This window comes from Ursus maritimus, unplaced genomic scaffold (assembly GCF_017311325.1).
Source record: "Ursus maritimus isolate PB19 unplaced genomic scaffold, ASM1731132v1 scaffold_14, whole genome shotgun sequence".
NCBI classification, from domain to species: Eukaryota; Metazoa; Chordata; class Mammalia; order Carnivora; family Ursidae; genus Ursus; species Ursus maritimus.
In genome coordinates, this window is record NW_024423786.1 from 35,050,104 (window position 1) to 35,070,132 (window position 20,029).

The following is a 20,029-nucleotide window of genomic DNA, read 5'->3' on the forward strand; positions in this document are numbered from 1 at the left end:
TCATTTCCTCTCACAGCCTGAATGTCCCCATTTGTGAAATGTCAGGAACCAGACCACACGCCTACACAGGCGGAGGCGGGACCACTTCTGGGACACACAAGCTGGGTATAAATCCTCGTCCAGCCTTTATTAGCTCTGGCTTGTTAAAATCCTGCCTCCATCTCTAAATTCCATTCTCTGGCTTCTCTCATATTATGGGAAGCATGCAAGAGTCTGCCATGAAACAGATCTTTCTTCCCCCCGGAGAGAGACGACCTCACAGCCCGGTGAAGGGTTACGCTCGGGCATGGGATCTGGTGGGCCTGAATCCTGGCCCTGCCACCCGCTGGCTGCTAACCTGGGGCAAGCTGCCAGTCACTCTGGGGCTGTTTCCCGCTCGTGACCCTCCTGAAGCTTTAAGAAGTCCAAAGAGATGATACACGAACGGATGTGGCGCTCTACCTGTCACCGAGCCAGCAGTTCGTGGCACTTAGCTGTGATCGGCAACACAGCCCCATCTTCTGCTTCATCAGCATTATCCTCTGCACTCCAAGCCTCATGTTCGATAAGATGCACGCCATGGGATAGGATGGAGCCACGAGAATGGAGGAAATCCTGCCACTGGGGCAACATGGATACTACCCCACCACACTAGATAAGTCAGACAAAGAAAGGCTAATACTACATGATATCACTTATATGTGAAATTTCTATGGTGTCTTAAAAAAAGCCAAACGTGGTGTAGAACCAGAGAGTAGAACGGTGGCTACCAGGGGCTGGGGGGTGGGGTGGGTGTGAGGGATTTAGGGAGATATTGGTCAAAAGGTACACATTTTTTACAAAAGAATTACACAAATGTATCTGAAGGACATTTTGGCCTCTCCCACCTGTTCCAAAATGGCAAAACGTTTTAATTTCCACTTTTCCCTCAACCCTACCTACAACCATTCTGGCCTCATAAATTTAGTCAGGGAACAAGACAGTTGGAAAGGTAGAGTGAAGTTAAGAATTTTTTGATGGAAAAAGACTGTGGGTCTGAACTTCTGAGGAGGGCTCAGGCCACCCGTTCTCTTTCAAATGAGGAGAAAATGACCATTAACCCATCAAGAAGGGACAAGCTGAGCAGACAACCAAGAGAGACTTGTGCGGCGTTTCCATTCGACCTAACGATGACGGATTGGTTGAGAACCCAAACACAGAGGCCCTTCTTTATTTGCACAGCTGGAAAACACTCCCTTCACCGTGATTTTTGAAGGAGAATCAGGCAGTGCTTATTTAAAATCTTGGCACACTGAACATTCGAGAAGGTCATCATGGCTTTATGGAATATCTGGGGCTAGTCAGCCCCTCTTTTCTGCTTCCCCAGTTCACTTGTTTATCCAATAGTGTGAAAGCAGGGCTTTAAATTCCACAAGCCATTCTACAGTGGCAATGATTGTTTTAATGTATTTAAAATGGTTTGCTGCTTTGCCTCATTAGGACTGGCTCCCTCAAGATGGGACCTAGTTATGCATAAAATGAAACAATCCGATGAGCTCCAGGCCTCTCTGGTTTTTGCTAAGAGACTGGACAAGGCAGAGAACTCCTGTCAGGGGTATGAAAGTCCTCAGGAATCCATTTCCAGGGGACAGTGTCTGAGGTGCAGTGGCTGAGAACTGTCCCCATGGCTACTAGACTTCCCAGCAAGAAGATCGGCACTGACAGTGGGTCCTTGGCCACCAATCCGGAGGGAGAGGTCGGTGCTGGCCCTATGACTCCTGAGTCACTCTGGCCAGTCAGCCAGCAGGCTTCTCCTTGGGCTCCCCTGGGCTCTCCCTGGGTCTGTTTTGGTCCCCGAATGTTAATGCTTCATTTCACTGAAGAACTTGGCTGACTCAGGGAGAAAATATGTAAGGGGGGGCCCCCTCTGGACCTCATGTCACTTGAGATGAAAAATGTTATGCTACCTCCATACTATAACAATCTGAGACTATAAACAATGATTTAATTAATGACCATAGAAGAATACTTGCTCACCGATGTTACGTGGTCTAAAACCCCATAACTGACGCAACGTGAAGCCAATGTTTATATGGGCACAGATGACTGGAACCTAACATTTTGATGGCAACTGCTACTTTGAATAGTGACAAACAATGACATTTTATTCCCAAGGCCCTTCAGAAAAGAAGCAGAGTGAGGAGGGCAGACCTCTTGAGAGAGACTTGCTTTGGCAGGGAAGGCAAGGACCGGATTTGTACAGGAAGCGAAGGAGGATCACTCTGGAATCCAACGGCCGAGCCAGCTAAGCAGCTACTATTACCTCCTTGGGTTTTCCAAGTTGGTGTATTCAGAACTTCTAAATCTAAAGGGCTCCATTCTATAGCCAGGCCCTGGAATACGCAGAGTTGACTGAATTGTCTTCAAAAGGATGCTTCGAAGATTCTTATAAACAATGACTAAAACTAAATTATGGTGTAATATTAGTTGATTAAGACAAGACTTCAATTTGAGTAATTTTCATCAGCTGGACACAGACAGTGGTAAAAACAAGAACCCATGACTAAAGGCGTACTAGCTGATGGGAAGGATTGCAATCTGATGTGGCAGGAATAACAGCAACATTTTTAAAAATTTGAAAATGGAAAGGAACTCTTTCTTTTCAAGACCACAAAATAAAGGAAAAAATGGGGAAAAGTGTAGCTCGCTTAAGGTTTTCAAATGTCAACAAAGTTCCAAAACTTATTTCAACAATGGCCTCTTCACTCAGAGGAAATCTGGGATCCACACAGTCCCCATATCTTTATGCCTATGCTTCCCCTGTACCTCGCCCTGAATCGAAGCCAGATGCATTATTCTGAGATGATCCGAATTGCTGGTACCTTTTAGTGAGGCAAGCCAGCCAATAAACTAAAATAATTGTAAAATGTGTTATGTTAGCCCTTCAAGGAAATGTTAAAACCTTCCATGCTGTTCTCTACTTTTTAGATGAGGGAATTGACACTAGCTTAAAGGACGGTTCCAAGTAGAAGCAAATATTTCAAGACAATGTCAAGCAAAGGGAAGGGTGAGCAATGTTCATTTGCTTGACCATGCACCTTTTCACTACTCACTTCCCACGCCCACCCAACCACAGCGCTGAGACCCCGCCAGAACACATCTATTTTTCTCCATGGGCTTACCTCTGCCCACACCCAATTCAGCAGCGCGGAGTCCTGGCCCAAGCTGAGGGGTCATAATCTTTCTGGGCGAAGGAAGGGACTTGAAATCAGAATTTAAAGTGCTGATCGGTCTCAAGTGGAGAAGATATAAAGTCTTCTTTCTAATATCATGTCTTGCCCACGGTGTGTTTTGTGGACAGATGAGTGTGCACGGCATGGGGTGGTCATTTCTAGATTGTACCATAGCTGGGGCGGGGGGGGGGGTTCTGTCTACAGAGAGGAAGAATGCCAAGGAGTGTACAAAGAAACCAAGGAAGAAAAGAACTGAAACACAGCTCCCTGGTCCCTCATGAGACATGAGCTTCCCTTCCTACTCTGGGCTCTGAGTCACTCCTTTTCCTCTCCAAAACACTCCTCTTTTTAATTTCAGAGAGCAACTTTGCTTGCTTGCAACTAAAATAACTTTTTCTTAAGAGCTGGGATGTGCAAACTCTTCATGGAATCCTGTTTCCTCCACTGAGGCACAAACGCTGGACCTTTTTAAAATAATGGTTGGCTTAGGAGATAATATTAAAAAAAGACCACCTAAATCTATCAAGACCAGTTTACCATGTGATAGGATATGTCTTCCTTTCTAAGTGTTTATAGCCAATTTACTCATTTTTCAAACATTAAAGGAGCACTCATTCTGAGTAAGACAGGAGGCTGGGCCCTCCTCCAGCGCTCATGATGGAATCAGAGGTAAAGGCTGTTCTCACAGAGCTTGTAGCTTCTGAGAGGAAAGAAGACCTGCCTACAGATCAAAATGGCACCAGGAAATAATGGGGCATTTAAGTGCCAGGCACTGTGCTACCAGCTTGACCTACACTCCTCATTTCAGGCTTACAATAAGTGGGGCAGTTGTCATCACTACCCCTGTTCTGTAGGTGACACAACTCAGACCCAGATAGGCTTGGTAACTTGCACATGGGTGGTGGATGGCGGAGGCTGGGTTTGAACTCAAGGAGTCTAGGTTAAGACTCCAGCAGTCTGGACTCTACCACCTATTTGCCCCCTGTGCTTTGCCTTCTTGGTCGTATGTAGCATGAAAGGAAGGAAGTCCTTCATAAACTAGAGGGCCCTGTTCCTTCCCTCCCTCTGCCTTCCCCAAAGCATTGTTTCTGACACACAATGGGGGGTTATTAATCAACAGACTTCAGAATATAGAAAAGGCAACAACTATTGAGTGCTTACCATGTCCCAGCATTGAACCAGGCACCTAATATACACCATTTCATTAATCTTGATATTTAGTAGGAATCAAAGGAAGAACTATTATCAACATCCCGATCTTGAAGATTAGAATATTCAGGCAGTTTAAAGTTAACAAATTGAACAGTTAAGTAGGCTAAGTTATGCTATGGGAAATCTCAGTGGCTTCACACAAAGGGTTATTGATTACACATATATATCCAGTGTGGGCTGGCAGGGGAGAGGGGGAGGGCGAGCAGAAGGACACCAGTCCCTGTTGGTCACTCAGGGAACCAGGCTGATGACGTCATTTCATGACTATTCCATATGGAACATGGAGTTCACAAGGGCAGGAAAACAGAGTACGGACACTATCATACGAGCTCTGAAGCGCTTTATCCCAGAAATGACCCAGCTTGGTTCTGCTCATAGCCTACTGGCCAGAGCCCATCTTGAGGCCCCCATCTAACTGCAAGGGCACTGAGAATGGGGAGTGAGCACTTGGGTATTTGATGCACAGTAAATCACTCTGCCGTAGTCATTCTCCCAAGCTCACCGAGCTACTATGAAGCAGAGCGCAGAGGCTTAACCACTCCGCTTGACGATGTCCTCAAAATCTGTAAACGTATTTCGGGAGAAGTTGTTCCAAGTCTATCAAACGCCACTAAGAAACACCCAAACCTTATCTTAGAATTCCCAGGCTTGTCCTAGAACTTTCTACTTTCTCTTGGCTCTCCCAACTTCGGCGCATCCACGGGGAAGTTACTCGGGAGTCGAGCACGTGGGGGGAACGTACCTTTGTTGGCACAAGCCATCCACTTGAGATTGTCTGCAAAAGCAGCCTCTCGCCCAATGAGGTAGGTGAAGATGCGGACCTGGGAGGAAGAGGGGCACAGGCATCAGCGATACGCACCTTTCACCGCGCTGCCCAGACCACATGCCTGGCTTCCGCATTCGTGCTTTACCGCTTTAATGCCCCAGGCTTCCCATCTGTAGGAACATATTTAAGACATTTGAAGTACAGTCAGCTAGAAATATATTCAGAACTGGAGCCTTTGATCTTTTCAACCATATGGCACTGGTGGTGGTTGATTTTCGGTTTGCAACTCACGACAGAGGAGAGCAACTTGCAGTGGGAAACGGGCAGCATTGCGGGCCTGGGTGTGTGGCACACATATGGGCTAGGATCATCTCGGTCTGGACCAAATCCGCAACCATTTTCCTCATCCACACAGGAAATGCAGAGTGTGCTCTTCTTGGGAACACGAACACCACCAAAAGACCCTCAATGTTTCCCCCCAATGGTGAGGACAGGCTGCAGACATTCTTACCATCTGTGGTGTCTGGCATGATTTTAGGAGGTAATTAACTAGGACCAGAGGCACGGCCTGTAGCAGGGAGACCAATGGGGACTCTTTTTAGCCTTCTTAAGCTTTTGGCTCCCAAAGTACAGAAAGCCCGTGTAAAACCCTGGCTCTCTCATTTTCTATTGCCTTCTCAACTCTCTCTCACGAGGCCAGAATCCTTTGAAATAGAGCACCACCCCTCTCCCAAAGGAATACTTGAGGGTCAGATGGAAGAAAGACAGGGGATTAAAAGGGTTACAGCCCTTGAATTCATATTTAAAACAGTGTGTGGGTCAACAGTACCCAGTCCAAACAAAACTCTTCTGGCAGGCCAAGCACAGTCCTATGGCTACCTCCTGGCGGCCAAGTTAAAGGAAGACATGCCATCAGATGAAGATGCTGGGAATGGGGCCCCAAAGGCTCTTTACCAGCTGATGTCCCCTCAGCCCATCGAGACTGGCTCAGCACCCCTACTGCTCCTTCAGCGCCTTTATTACCGTTGTCGCTAACTAGTATTTGTGTGGTTACATCTGTAAGGCTGATCACGAGACTGCCACCTGATGCAGGTAAGGAAGGGACATGTCTCTTTCTCCCTGGCTGCGTCCTGATGGAGCACAGTACTTGGAACGTTAAAACTCAATACATGAATGGGTAAAAACATATGAATGCTCCTAGCTGAGTATTAAGATGCAGATTTTGCTTTAATGAATGAATGAATGAATATTTTTTAAAGTAGGCTCCACGCCCAACATGGGGCTTGAACTCACAATCCCAACATCAAGAGTCATGTGCTCTACTGACTGAGACGGCCAGGCACCCCCAGATTTTGTTTTAATTATAAATATTCTCCTATCTGGGCATGATAACTTAAAGGCTAGTTTGGAGAGACCTGTTGAAATACACATTGTCATTACGTAGCCTCGGCCAGTCCTCACTCGTGTGCACCAAAGCAGCCCATCCATCCATCACAGCTCCTAGGGGGCTTCTTCCTGGGTAGGTGAGCAGGCAAAGAGAGCTTTGCCTCTCTTTATTCCCCACACTCTTTTCCACACTATTCCCAATGGAGTCACACTGAGAGAGAAAGGATATGTTATCTATTTATTTGTTATTTTTTTTTTAATTGGGAGATTCTGGCTTTTCTTAGGTAGTTATCATTGACCTCCCCCCTACAAAAAGTCACTTCCCTGTTCACTCTTCCTGCCTGGTCACTGTTGACATTTAGCTGAAGATATGTGATTTAGGGGGAAACTGAGGTCCGGTTAAGTAAAATGATTTGCTTAATTTCATCAAGTCCCAATTCAAAGGGAAAGGTCTTCAGATACTTCAGTATAACACTGGGTCCTCCTCTCAATCTCTTGAAGATGCTGGTTCTGTCCATTTAGAAGACCCCAACCAGCCACATGGCCCACATCCTGCACCCATAGGAACCAGCACTGCAATCCAGTCTTTTGAGACCCAGACCCATGCTTTTTTCATAAATCTTCACCTTTCTTTCAAATTTAAGCTATTTAAAGGGAAAACACTAAACCGATCAAAACTTGCATCCCCACTGGCTCTTAACAAACAGAAGGCTTATGGGATAGCTATTGGGCAATGAAGCCAGGCGTCTACCTTTGTGGGCAAAGAGGAAAAGATCTAGCACAGGGCAGCCCAGCTGTTTTCAGGTAAAGCTACCTACACGTCCCAAACCTCTTCTGCCGTCCAGACGAAGAACCTCAGGATAAACTGAGTTCTCCCTCAGCAGCAGAGTTAAAACTCCAGAACAGTGCTGTGAATCACTGGCAAAACATCTGTAATTCCTCACTTAAAAAGATGGCAATCCATTTGGAAAACCAGTAGGATTGTGCCAAACTTCAGGCCAGACATGATTGCTCAAGAATAATTGTGCTAACAATCACTGCAATAATGGAAACCAGCATCATAGCCCCCACACTCCCTCCACGCTCCTACACCACTGCCCTGTCCTATAGTTAGCACCATCCCCGGGTCAGGTGCATGCTAAGGGAATTACAGGCATTATATTTATTTTGTTGGTTTGTATTTTATTTTATTGCTTATGAAAGAAAATCAGAATCATGTTCAATATTTCCATTTATGTGGCGCCCTTGGCTCGCAGCAGACTGGCCTCCTTATCTGAGTAGAAACGGCAGGGGAATGACTTGTCACATCTCTGCCTATAAAATAAACATCATCAAATGATAGTTGGTTCACGCCCTGGATTTCTCATGTGATGCCTTTCAACTGGCAACAAAAGAGAAGGGATTTTACTCCAAAACAAATATTTTGGAGAGCAATTTAACAATATCCATAGCATTTTATATTTGTATTTTTTTAGGCCCTGTAATTCTACCCCTAGGCATTTATCTTACAGTCAAGATACAAAATAAAATGCCTGCAGGGGCCAAGCGGGTATCAAAGATGACAGGAAGTGGTAGGCATATGGAAAAACTGTAGAGTTGCATGTCTTCTTAAAACCTTATAATTTCACTGTATACATTTGCACAAAGACACAGAAATGACAAATGTACAAGAATGTTCATCTTCATGATTTGTAATCGTCAAAAACTGTTAGGGCTTAAGTTTCTTTTGACAGATGACTGGTTAAAACGGTTACAGTGTAGTCATGGAGAAGAATACCACGTAGCCATATACCCAGGTAGAAAGGTATCCATTATAAATGGGTAAGGGAACAAAAAGTCAGTTGCAGGACATTGAATAGCATAGAACCCTGTTTTTCTTCAAGGGGATTTATATTTTATACTTTACAAACGTCTATACCACTTGAATGTTTTTACAAGTGAACAAATATTGCTTTAATAATTAAAGATCATTTTAATGAGAAGAAAGTAATCACACTGCAACTTCCTCAACCATTCTATAAGGACCTAGGAAGACTCAACGTAGCAGTGAAAATGTAACACCAGTAGAGACGATATGTGGACATTACGACCCAGCCCTGCATCTTCCTGGGCGGGCTGCCGCACTCCACTGCCCAATTAACTGAGTGCAAAACCTCAAGGAGTAACAATCAAATGGCTCCTCATTTCTATCATTAGCAGATTCTGTCACCAGATAGATTTTATTTCCAACAATTAGAGATCTCTTCCCCAAGAAGCACCATTAAAGAAATATTCACAAGTCAGCCTTGAGCTCAACTACTTTTCAGATCAGAGGTGGTTCTGAAAGCCAAGTTCACAGCACAGAATATCAAGGGACAGAACCATGGCACAGTCCAGACCACAGCAGGGGCAGGACACATGGAAGCTTCCCAGAAAGTCGGGCCCAAAGGCACCACTTTCATTAATGCAGCCTAAAGTCAGGGGGAGAAAAGTCTGCATCAACCTATTAGTTCATTTTGATCTCCCATTTAAGTGGGTATGGTCTTTAAATGTTCTATAAACCCAATTAAGCTTAATAAAATGTTAAAATGTGGACATTCCAAAGTTCAAAGTCACTTAATTTAATCTGCTTAGTATAAAATTTCCCAAGTGAAACAAACAAAAGAACTCAATCCAGTTTTTCCAAAAAAACAAATTATGCTCTCACTGATGTAGATGCAATTCCCACCAGAAATTTGAGGGGTATCATTCCTCTCAACTTGGGTGAATATAGGTAGCCTGAGTTTATAATAATGAACCCAAATCTTCTTTCTGTAGCCATTAAAATAGAGAAAGAAGAATGCCTGGGTAGAGCTATCAGGCTCTGCACAGCCAGAAAACAGGCTGCCCCCCCCCCCCACGTCCCTTTGGTAATGAATGGGATATCACCAATGACCATGCTTTTGAGGTAGTCCAAAAGTAGCAGGGCATCATCTGTCCGTCACAAGTAGCTTCTGAGCACCTACTATGAACAAGGGACTGTTCTTGGTGGTGGGGATAAAATGGGTAAACAAAACAAACTCTCTGTCTTTAGGGAGTTTACATTTTCATGAGAGTGAAACAGATAATGACAAATTCATATCTAATATTTATTTGTTGGATTTAATGCTTATGAAGAAAATAAAGCAGGGTAAGGCAATGGAGAGTGATGAAAGCTGCTATTTTAGGAAGAGGGGAAGGGAAGCCCTCCCTGATAAGGTGACATGTGACCAAGGACCTGGACAACACAGGAGTGAGGGAGGGGGAACAAGACACATGGCTATTGCAGAAGTATGTTCCAGGTGAAGGGAACAGGAGGTATGAAATCCCTGAGATAGGCATGCTCAGGGGACACTGAAGAAACCAGTGGAAATAGAGTGGATTCAACCAGGACAAGTCATGGATAATGAATGTGGACAGACAAGAGGGCCCTGGCAACCACTGTTAGAGACCAGAACTACAGAAGAGACTGCATAGAAGCCTGACATGAGCGACACATGATCTCGTAAAAGGGTAAATCTGCCTACAATGTGGAGAACAAGTCATGCTCAGCTTGGCTGCCCATTTGATTTTCCTGTGATGTTCTTACAATGCTAAATGCCCAGATCTCCTCCAAGTATAAATAAATCAGATCCTCGGGAGCAGAGGGGCTTTTAATCTCCCTTGGTTCCAATGTGCAACCAAGTTTGAGAACTACAGACAGAGGGAGCCAGGGTAGAAACAGAGACACTGGAATAGGAGGCCACTGACATGTTCCAGGTGAGCGATGACAGTGGCTCTGGCCAGGGAGGGGGGAGTTCTTAGACTTCACCTGTCATCAGAATCACCAGGGACCTTGAATCACACATTACCCCACACCCACTCTCCAGAGACTGAGACTAAGTAGGCCACAGATCTACATTTTTACAAAGCACCTATGGTGGGCCTGACATAGGTAGACGGACGCCAACACATTTCAAAAAACACCAAGAAGATGAGACGTGAGCAAAGGCAGGTGGAACCAGGAATTAAGAAATCACTGCAGCCATTTCAAACAATGTGTTTCTATAGATTGCTAAGGATTGAGGCTAAACTTCCAGGAGTTGATAATCCTGTACGTGGTTAAAAAAAAAAAAAATAGAGAAGATAGATGAAGAAGACATTTTTTCTTTTTTCTTTTTTTTTTTTTAACGTTTGCGTGAATCCAATAAGGCAGGAACCAGACTGGGCAAGCAGGATCTGTCACCTCTCCTTCCTTCTCCCCCCAGGAAAGGGCAGATCTGTACCCACATGTCTGTAGCTAGGGCTGAGTCTTCACACCCAAAGCTGCTCCTTGAAATGACAATAACCCCACTCTTTTTCCCACATGCAGAGGAAAGGGCTGAGGACCGAACACATAGAAGCCTCCAAATACATAGTCTTTACACTTACTAAGAAAAAAAAAAAAGAAAGAAAACAATCTTGCATTTTAAAATGACATTTAACTATAAATCTAGTACTTGTACCTTATAAAACATGCAATTTATGTGGATTATACGTATAAATGGCACTTGCTAAAAGAATCGTCCAGTACCTCTGAGTGCCCGCATCCATGGGTTCCAAATTTTCATTCAGCCAAGTGTCAGCCTCTGCAAACGAGCACATGCACTCCCTTCACGCCCTCCCACCTGCTCGTGCCCCTTCAGACTCACTGCCCAATCCAATTATTCCCTAATACAGCTCCGGGATTTCTCAGAAATGGTGTGCAACCTCGGCTTTAGAAAGACATCTCCTGATGTCGCAATGTCTTAAAGGCCAATTTACTACGACTGAATACGTCCTCCATCTGTATCTTCACAAAAGAGATTCCTAACCTACTTCTTTTATTCGCTCATTTCAATGAATTCTGGTGTGGAGAGGCACCTCTGAATAAAACCTTCAAACTCTCTGCAGAAGACGAGGGCTGCAACTTGATTATTCCCCAAATGCTTCATAAATCACTGCCAATGACGTCCTCACGAAAGCACCGCAAGGGGAGTGGTAGTCCCAGAGAAGGTTGATGCCAATGGAAACAGTTATACTGAGCAGGCCACTTTAATCTAGAAGCCATCATGCTCCTAATAAAGGAAGAAACAACCTTACCCAAAGGATGGGGAGAGGCGTGTAAGGGAACAGTGCCCTGAACTGCAATACGGTGGGACAAACTGAATTAGCTTACAACGGTAATAAAATTTCAACAGGTGAACATCATAGATCATTATGATAAATGGACTGTCATTGGGGGGGGTGCTCTAAGAGTCCGTATAATCTCTTTCCTCTCAAGCACAGTGCCTGATACCTCAGGTGTGGTATTGAAAATACCCCAATTCAGAAAAAAAATGCCACGTGTGATCTTCCGAGCAGGAAGATGCAAGTCCAGTCAGACGGCCCTGTGTTTTGTCATGGTGCAGGAGAAGGTGTGTCTGAGTCACCCAGAGACTGTGAACGGAGTGAGCACTGGAGAGCACAGGCTATGACACACTGTCTCACGGAGCAGTAAGGAGTCAAGCGGCAAACTTCCTCGAAGGTGGTGACACAATTCATTCGACTCTCCAGCCCCATGGCCTTCATTCAGGAGGCAAAGCCAGGGTATTCGCCATGTCTTTTCGTGTTCTGTATTTCTGATGCTCTGATACCTGGGGCCTTGCTGCCTCGGACGAGCCGCCCCTCCCAGGGTGAGCTAATTCCTGTAGGTAACGACAAATGACTTGCCTGCAAGGGCATCTCTGAATGCAGATCAACCAATGCAGACCTCCTCTTTTCATCAGGTGTTCACATTCTGGACCTTTATCCACCTGTCCTAATCTCTCCATGGCCTGGTACCGGACAACGAAGGGCAGCTCCCAGGCCCCAGAGCCCACTGATATTATTCAAGCCTACGCCTGCTTACCCTGCTTTGCCTCTTTCTTCCCATAGACACCACAAGGCTTCAGTTCTAGTTCCCTCTCCCTCTCTCTCTTTGCCCACTCACCTTGCCTTGGTCCTCCCCCTTGGTGCAGCTTCACGTGGTACGGCATGCCCCTTGCTTCTAGGGGACTACCGGTATAATACACTTCCCTCGCATCAGGCATTTCTATGTGTGTGCGCCTTACCGTGTCTGATTCAAATAAATACTGAGTACCCTCAAAACAGCTGGGAATCAGGAGACCTGGGCTCCAGGTGGGTCAAATGCCACACTTACTGGCTCGGTGAGCTTGAGCAAGTTAGTTAAACGCTTAGACTGTACTTTCCTTACGGGTGGGTAACACGTGGATCTTCCACCCACTCCCTGCCTGATCGATAGGAAACCCGATAACAGATGAAAGGACCGGTCACAAGCAGTGAGTTCCAGGCAGAGAGTTGCATTCAAGTGTATTTGAGACAATTTGCTGCAGTAAAACTCAACAAAGTGGGCTGAGGAAAGCCAAATCTCCCATCCGGAGACACCCCCTCCACCCTGCCCAGGGGTCTGGTTAAAGAGGAAATAGACTATTGTGGGTGAAGAAGAAGATTCTTCCTGGGGAGGGTTTTGAGGAGTCATCACTGATATCTGCCCTTACCAAGGATAATGGGATTGACAGTCCCTAACACTAGAATTACAGTGATGACAACTTCTATTAACCTTGGCAGAGCTGTAAGATCCACTGAGAGTTTAGCAAAGGCTGTGGACTTTCCCCTACAAAAAAATGCCCAAGGCTGTACATTCATGATTTAGATAAGATTCATGAGATGTGGGGCATTTCCTCCACCAAAGACCCAGATTTCCAAGGCACCTCTGGATCCCAGGTTAAGAACCTCTGTTTTATATACTTTTTGTATTCTGCACTCAGAATTCCTCAAAAGCAAACTGTGTTCTTTGGACAATCAGAATGAGCTGTTCATATTCAGTGCTTGCCAAATTGAGAAAGAAGTTCATTTGTTCATTTATATGCCCATTCTCCAGTGATTGGTGAGTCCTAGGTATTGGCCAGCCAGGACCAGATCCAGACCTCACAATGGGAATGAGACCCCAGTATGTAGGAACAAGGTGGACATACCAGGAGCCCTGAAACAGAAGAGGCACCACTATAGACCCTGAGTTGGCACATCACATTATGGAGCCTTTGGGTACCTACATCTAAAGGAGCAGGGATGGAATGGACAGACTGGACCCCCACCTCATTCATTTTTGAATCCATAGAATCTAGTGCAATGTTTGGCACAGAGCTAACACTCAAACACGTGTTGACTGGCAATACCATAAAAATCCTTTTCTGCGGATATAAGGGCTCTTAAAACAAATTCATCACCAAGGCTCAGACTGCTGATCACCACTACAGGGCCTACAGGCCTGTAGGGCTGGGAGGTCCCTCCCTGCTTCCCTTGCCTTCTCAGACCTGGAGAGATCAAGTGGTGACAGTGATTTGTTCACAGGCATGCCCCTTCTTCCAAGAAGGCTTTCAGATTCAACACCATGAATAAAAACACAAATTCATGTGTGTAAAGCCATTACATTTAGCAGAACAGATCAGAAGATCTGCTTAGGTAAAAGGGAAACTAATTATTCTACAAATTGGCATGCTGATAGTTACATTCATGAAACATCTTGGTATCATGTCACTCCCTAGCTTAGAACTCTCTGGTCTTCCCATTTCCCATTGCACTTGGAATATATCCCCAACCCGCGATCACAGCTAAGATGCCCAGAAGACCCGGACGCATGACAAACTCATTCTGGCTCTAGGGTCTTTGCATCCACCTGTCCCACTGCCTGGAATGTTCCTCACTCTCTCGCTTTCTATAGCTAACTCCCTCTCATCCCATTTGTCTCCTTCATGATACTTGGTACATTTTGTGGTTATCTTAATGACATGTTTATTTTCTTGAATTATATTTATTTCTCCCTCCCAACAGAAATGCAGATGTCGTGGGGGTAGAATGAGGCAACTGTACCCAACTCAGCACCCAGGATGCAGTAGATTCTCAGAGAGTATCAGTCACCCACTTTCTCTCCATTTGTTTTCACAAATTTAATAAGTCAAAATAAGTCAGCCTGAGATACTCGTGAATTTATCAGGGTTAGAGCTCTTTCCTTCATTACCAAATTCATTTTAAATGCCTTCCTATTTTTCCAGACGGATCTGTCAACCAGCTGAAATTTCACTTTCCCCTATGAAATTTTTTATACTGAAGCTCAGTAATAAATAGAAAGAAATGGGGGGGGGGGCATGGAAAGCTCTGGTCTTTGTTATTACCATCTCATCTTCAGGAGCCAGAAAATGGTGTCTTAGTTGAGGTCTCGCCTGGGTGGATCATCAGTTTTATAGTATGTTTTTTTCCGAGGTGCAGCCCCTTGATTCCAGATGGAAGGCATGCAAAGCCTGAAGTCAATTGTATTTTAAATAACTGCTCGGTTCAGGGATTACCTAGCAGAGAAAAGACAACACTCACAATGGTAATGGGATGCTTGCTATTCCAAGCAATTTTCAGTGAAGTGTCTCCTTCCCCTCACACCTTGGGACAGTTTGAACGGATGGCAAACTTTCATGAAAAACAAGAATGGCTGGGTGGACAGGTGAGCAGAATGCAGTAGTTGTAAGGCAAGGCTGAGAACGGGACACAGCCAGTTTTAGAATCTGGGCCTTCCCCACATGAACTAAGCAACCTGGGGTGGGTTCCTTGATCTTTCTGAGCCTCGTTTTCCTTATCTGCAAGGCACTATGGTTAACATAATCGTACCCATATGGCAAGATTGCTGTTAAATGGAACCAAAATGGTAGAGGTTGGGGCAAGGTTTGTGGGTCCTTTCTAAGAGGAGATCTCTAGTGGGGCATCTTGCTTGGACCCTAAAGAGAAATGTGCAGGAAAAGGCCCAGAGGTACGAGGCTTGAAGGCATGACTTGACCTGCCAGTCTGGACGTCAGAGAAAAGCTCCTTATTCCTTAATGTTCCCCGCCCCCCCAAGTTTGTGTTTGCCACCCAGATCAGGGTACAGAAGCGAGACTCACTTGGCCTTGGGCACAAATGTGGTCCTGACGTGGGCCAAAGCCCCACAGTCAGAAGCAGCATGCGTTTGGCTAGAACACTCCCTCCACAGAGCACCCTAGTGAATCGGCACCATGCAGGTCATAGGTCGAGGATTTAGGAGTTTGGAATTCTGCCTAAATCATTCTCGAACTCATTAAAACCAACAGCTGTTGTGAATTCCAAGCTAGTACAGTTCTTGTCATTTCTATGTTCCCAACCAATCCTCCCTGTCACTAAGAATTAGCCTAAAATAGCAGTTTCTGCTGTCAAATCACCTGCCACCTTCTGGGGCTTACTGTCAGTAAGAGAAGTCAAGGGCTCATCAGACATCCGCAAGGATATTGTTGAGGACAGTGTTCTTTCCATTTTACCTGCGATTCTCCAAGAGGCAGACAGGTAGGGACATGACTCTGGGGGTGGGGGAGCGTGTATGTGTGTGTGTGTGGGGGGGGGGGTGTATCAGAATCACCTGTGGGGTTTTGGCAACCAATACATGCTCATTACCTGTACCCCGACCTCTGCCTCCTCCAGCGATTGCAGTGCTCCCGAGACCCCAAATGCTCACTCTGGGAGCATGCCCCCAGCTGAAGACCGTACTATTAAGAGCCACTGTTTTGGGGCAGGAAAGCAAGTTAACGTTCCAGGGGGCAACTGGGGGCACATATCTTCTTTCTGAGAAACCCCAGAAGAAAATTTATGTCTTTTCTTCAATCAGTAGGAGTTGTATTTATCCTAAGAATTGTTATGTTTTAATCTTACAGACTGTAAGCCTTACAGCTATCCGGGGTTTCCCCTTGGCCTTGGCTGCCCTCGAGCTGAGGGCTCAAACACCTCCAACAGAGAGGAAGTGTTTTTTTGGCTCTCCTTTTATTATTATTGGCTCTACTATGATTAGGTCATAATTTTTTTCAGTGCTCTTATCATGAAAGGGGGTTACATTTTGTCAAATGCTTGTAACTCTAAAGTCCTTCTTTTCCTTCACTTGGCTTTGTGCACTCATTGGAGGGATATTTGAAGCCAAAAGAACCCTTCCCGATCCCCCCCCCTTTCAACTCTTTGCTCCTGGAAATGAACCCTTAGGCATTTCCCACATTTTTTTTTCTTTTCTTCCTCCCAAGTTTTACGTGTTAGAGAAAAACAACTGAACGTTAGTATCAGTCATGCAAATAAGTTGGTGTAAAAGGCATTGTGACCAAGAAGCACTGAGGGGGGGTCATGTGGGCTAAAAGACCACCTATGTCCAGCAGGAGCTTTCCTGCAGTGGAGAGAAGCCATAAACCCAGAAAAATCACCATGGAATGCACAGGGATGGTGGGAGAAGATGGCCTGGGAGGCATCAGACAAATCTGAAATGTAAACCAGGAAGAACAAGGGGTTTTAATAGAACAAAATATATAAACTCACATGATGTTGGTAGTCCTGAGAACTAGAACCTATTTTGTTTCTTCACCATCATGGTTTTAATTATTTGTTGGTTTGTTATTTTTCTTGCATCAGGATTTTTCATGGGGGGTCAAGGGAAGAGAAAGATAGATCCTGTTTCCTGGAACTGAATTGTTTGTTTTCCCAAAATATGTTTCTCCCACTTGGAAGTCTCAAGATTGGTCAAAGCTGCTGGCTGTAATGTCAGCAAGGAAATTCTATAGTTTCCCATCTTGAATGTCACCTTCTGGGAGATTAGGGCTTTTCTTGGAGGAGCAAACAGTTTGAGGACATGAGGCTGCATGAGGAAAGGGCCAGAGTGTCTGCTGTAGCTTGGAAACCTACTCTTCTAGAACACTAGGTGACTTCTAAGGACTTCAATGTTAAAAGATCCGAATTCATGGCATGGGATGGCGAAATAAATAATTTCTTTGGAAGTTTCTTGCTAAATGTAGTTCTTATGATTTTCATCCCCTCTGCTAACACTTAGTCCAAGCCACCAACACCTCTCAACTGGATAACCAGCCAGGCCTCTTATCTGAGCTTTTCCTTTGCTATCTGATCCCAGAGAAAGCCTCTTGCAATAAGAATCAGAGAGTGCCCCTCCTTCGGTAGAAGTTCTTCAGGGGCATTGCTTTCAACTAGAATAAGAATCAAAAGCCATGCCCAACCCATGCTCTGGCCCCTGCCTTGTTCCACAATCCCACCCCAGGTTGACCCTCACCATTGCCAAACTCCCACCTACCCACTTCCTCCCAGGATGACCTTTTTCTAATTCACCCAACACCTGAAGGTTTTTATCTGCCACAGTGCCTTTGCGCATGCTGCTGTCACAACATTGAAATGTTTTAGCATTGCCGTCTCCTTCCCATCCTTTTGGTCTTATCACAAAACTTTCCACCTCCCAAAGTCCCTCCCCCATCCTGTTGTCTAAAATACGTCTCCCTTTTATGGTTGGTCTCAGCCCCTATTGCTTTTCTGCTTGTAGTCAGTGCAATTTACAGTTAGCTTATTTGTCTGTCACTTGGTGATGTTCTATTTCTCTCTCTCTCTCTCTCTCTCTCACACACACACACACACAAGTATAATCTTCATGATGGAGATCAGTTGTGTTTACTATTGTCTACTTCCTAATCCACAACCTGACCCATAGCAGTTGCCCCCAAATATCTGTCAAATCAATGAATAAACGCAGTTATTGCAAGCAATTATAAGGTACAAGTACAGGCTAAGTAGGGATAATCCATCATAATGGATGCAGTGGGAAGATGCTAAGAGAAACCGGGGAGTAGTATGGCATTAAAACTATGTTGAGCACTGGTCCATTGCCACGTATCATACATGGTAGGATTGCAACGAGACAGGCATTAGCATTATTGTCATTTAACAGATGAGCAAACTGAGGTTTGGAAAAGGTAGGAATCTGTCCTAGGTCACACAGCTGGTAAGTGATGGCTGTCAAACCCTTTTAAGGCCTATGCGATTCCAAAGCTCAATTTCTTAATTGCAACACTTTGACATGAGAGTAAAATAATGGGTCAAAGGACATGAACTGCTGGATTACAGAAGAAGAGAAATACTCATGGCAACACAAACAGAAACCCCCAAAGAATGGAATGTTCAACCTCATTTTAAAGGACAAATACAAATACAAATTAGGAGTTTGGGTGTATTTTTGTTCTCTTGCTAGGGAATTGAAAATGGTTTGTTAATGACAATGAGACTACTGGGAAATGGCCTTTCTACTGGTGGGAATATAAATTGGCATAAGCTTTCTGACAATTACTTGGCCATATCTTTCAAATACTTAAAACGCACATAACCTTTGACACAGCAATCCACTTCTGGGAAATCACTTCCAAATACTTTTTTTTTTTTTTAACCAGCAAGTTGAAATTCTTCATTTTGCTAAAATGTACAAATCAAATTAATGTAATAGTCCACATTCTACAGTTTCTAAACATTTATCCATTGATGGATGCTGTTGTCCTTCATTGTTCAGAGCAAGTTCAGATGTCTGATATTCTGCCTTTCTTTCTACCCACCAAAGCAATTTGTCTTTTCAGAAGTCTTGATGGATGTTTTCTTTGTTTCACTGTCCATGTTGCCCAAGGAAACCATCATACAGTGCAACAATTTAACATAAAGGATATATGTTGCAGTGCTGATCGTATTAGAGAAAAATTACAACCACCTAAATGTACCCACAGAAAGGGGATTAAATTATAGTGCATTCGTTCAATTAACTTTCATGAAGCCATTACAAATAATGGTAAAGTTGATCGCTTAATGACTTGGAAAGACATCACTAAAAGAACAAAATAGGCTCCAAAATGCCGTGTATAGTCTTATCCAATCTATTTTATACATACACACACACACACACACACACACACACACACACACAGAAAAATAATGGAAAGATATATGCAAAAAGTACCTAATGCCATAATGTCTGGTGGTTGGCTAGCAGATGGTATTTCTTTCTTTCTTGTTATCTGCTTTTTTAAAAAATTTTCTACAATGAACATGAAACACTTTCGTTAAAAGAAAATATTTTTCAGAAAGAGACCATAAGAAATTTGCATTCAATTCCATTCAGCCGATATTTACAGAGCACCTACTACATGTCAGGGTCTGTGCAAGGCAGGAGGGGTGCAATATTGCTCCAGTACCCAACACCATGCAGAAAAGATTTCTGGGTAGAAACATGCAGGTTAGAGCTTCAGGATTATGGAAATGACTAAACAAGTCTCATAAGGATGTTCCACTGAAAATTAGAAGCAGGCCCTATTCTCCAGGTCATGAAGAATAGACTAGGCCAAGAGCTATGTGAAGGATCATCCAGACCTGCTGAGATCAAGCAAGCCATGTTTTGCCTGTATGTTTGTAGCTGAGATCTTATTTCTGTGGGTATTAAATCATCATTTCATGTCATGCTTCTCCCCTTTGGAGAACATCCGATGTCTCGAGCCCAAAGTGGCATAACACTAAGCGTGAATGTGGCTGCCTACAGGAGAGGGCCATGCCCTCTGAAGGCCCACCAAACACATTTATTGTCAAAGGGAACTAG

General features: G+C 44.5%; 1 protein-coding gene across 1 annotated transcript in view; it reads right to left on the minus strand.

Moving 5' to 3' along the window:
* The window catches only part of CACNA2D3 (calcium voltage-gated channel auxiliary subunit alpha2delta 3), an 834,639-nt gene that overhangs the window by 288,005 nt on the left and 526,605 nt on the right, over window positions 1-20,029 (minus strand). The window contains exon 12 of the mRNA XM_040628675.1: window positions 5,146-5,224. Within this exon, the coding sequence (XP_040484609.1) occupies window positions 5,146-5,224 (79 nt within the window). The remainder of the gene's footprint in view (window positions 1-5,145; window positions 5,225-20,029) is intronic.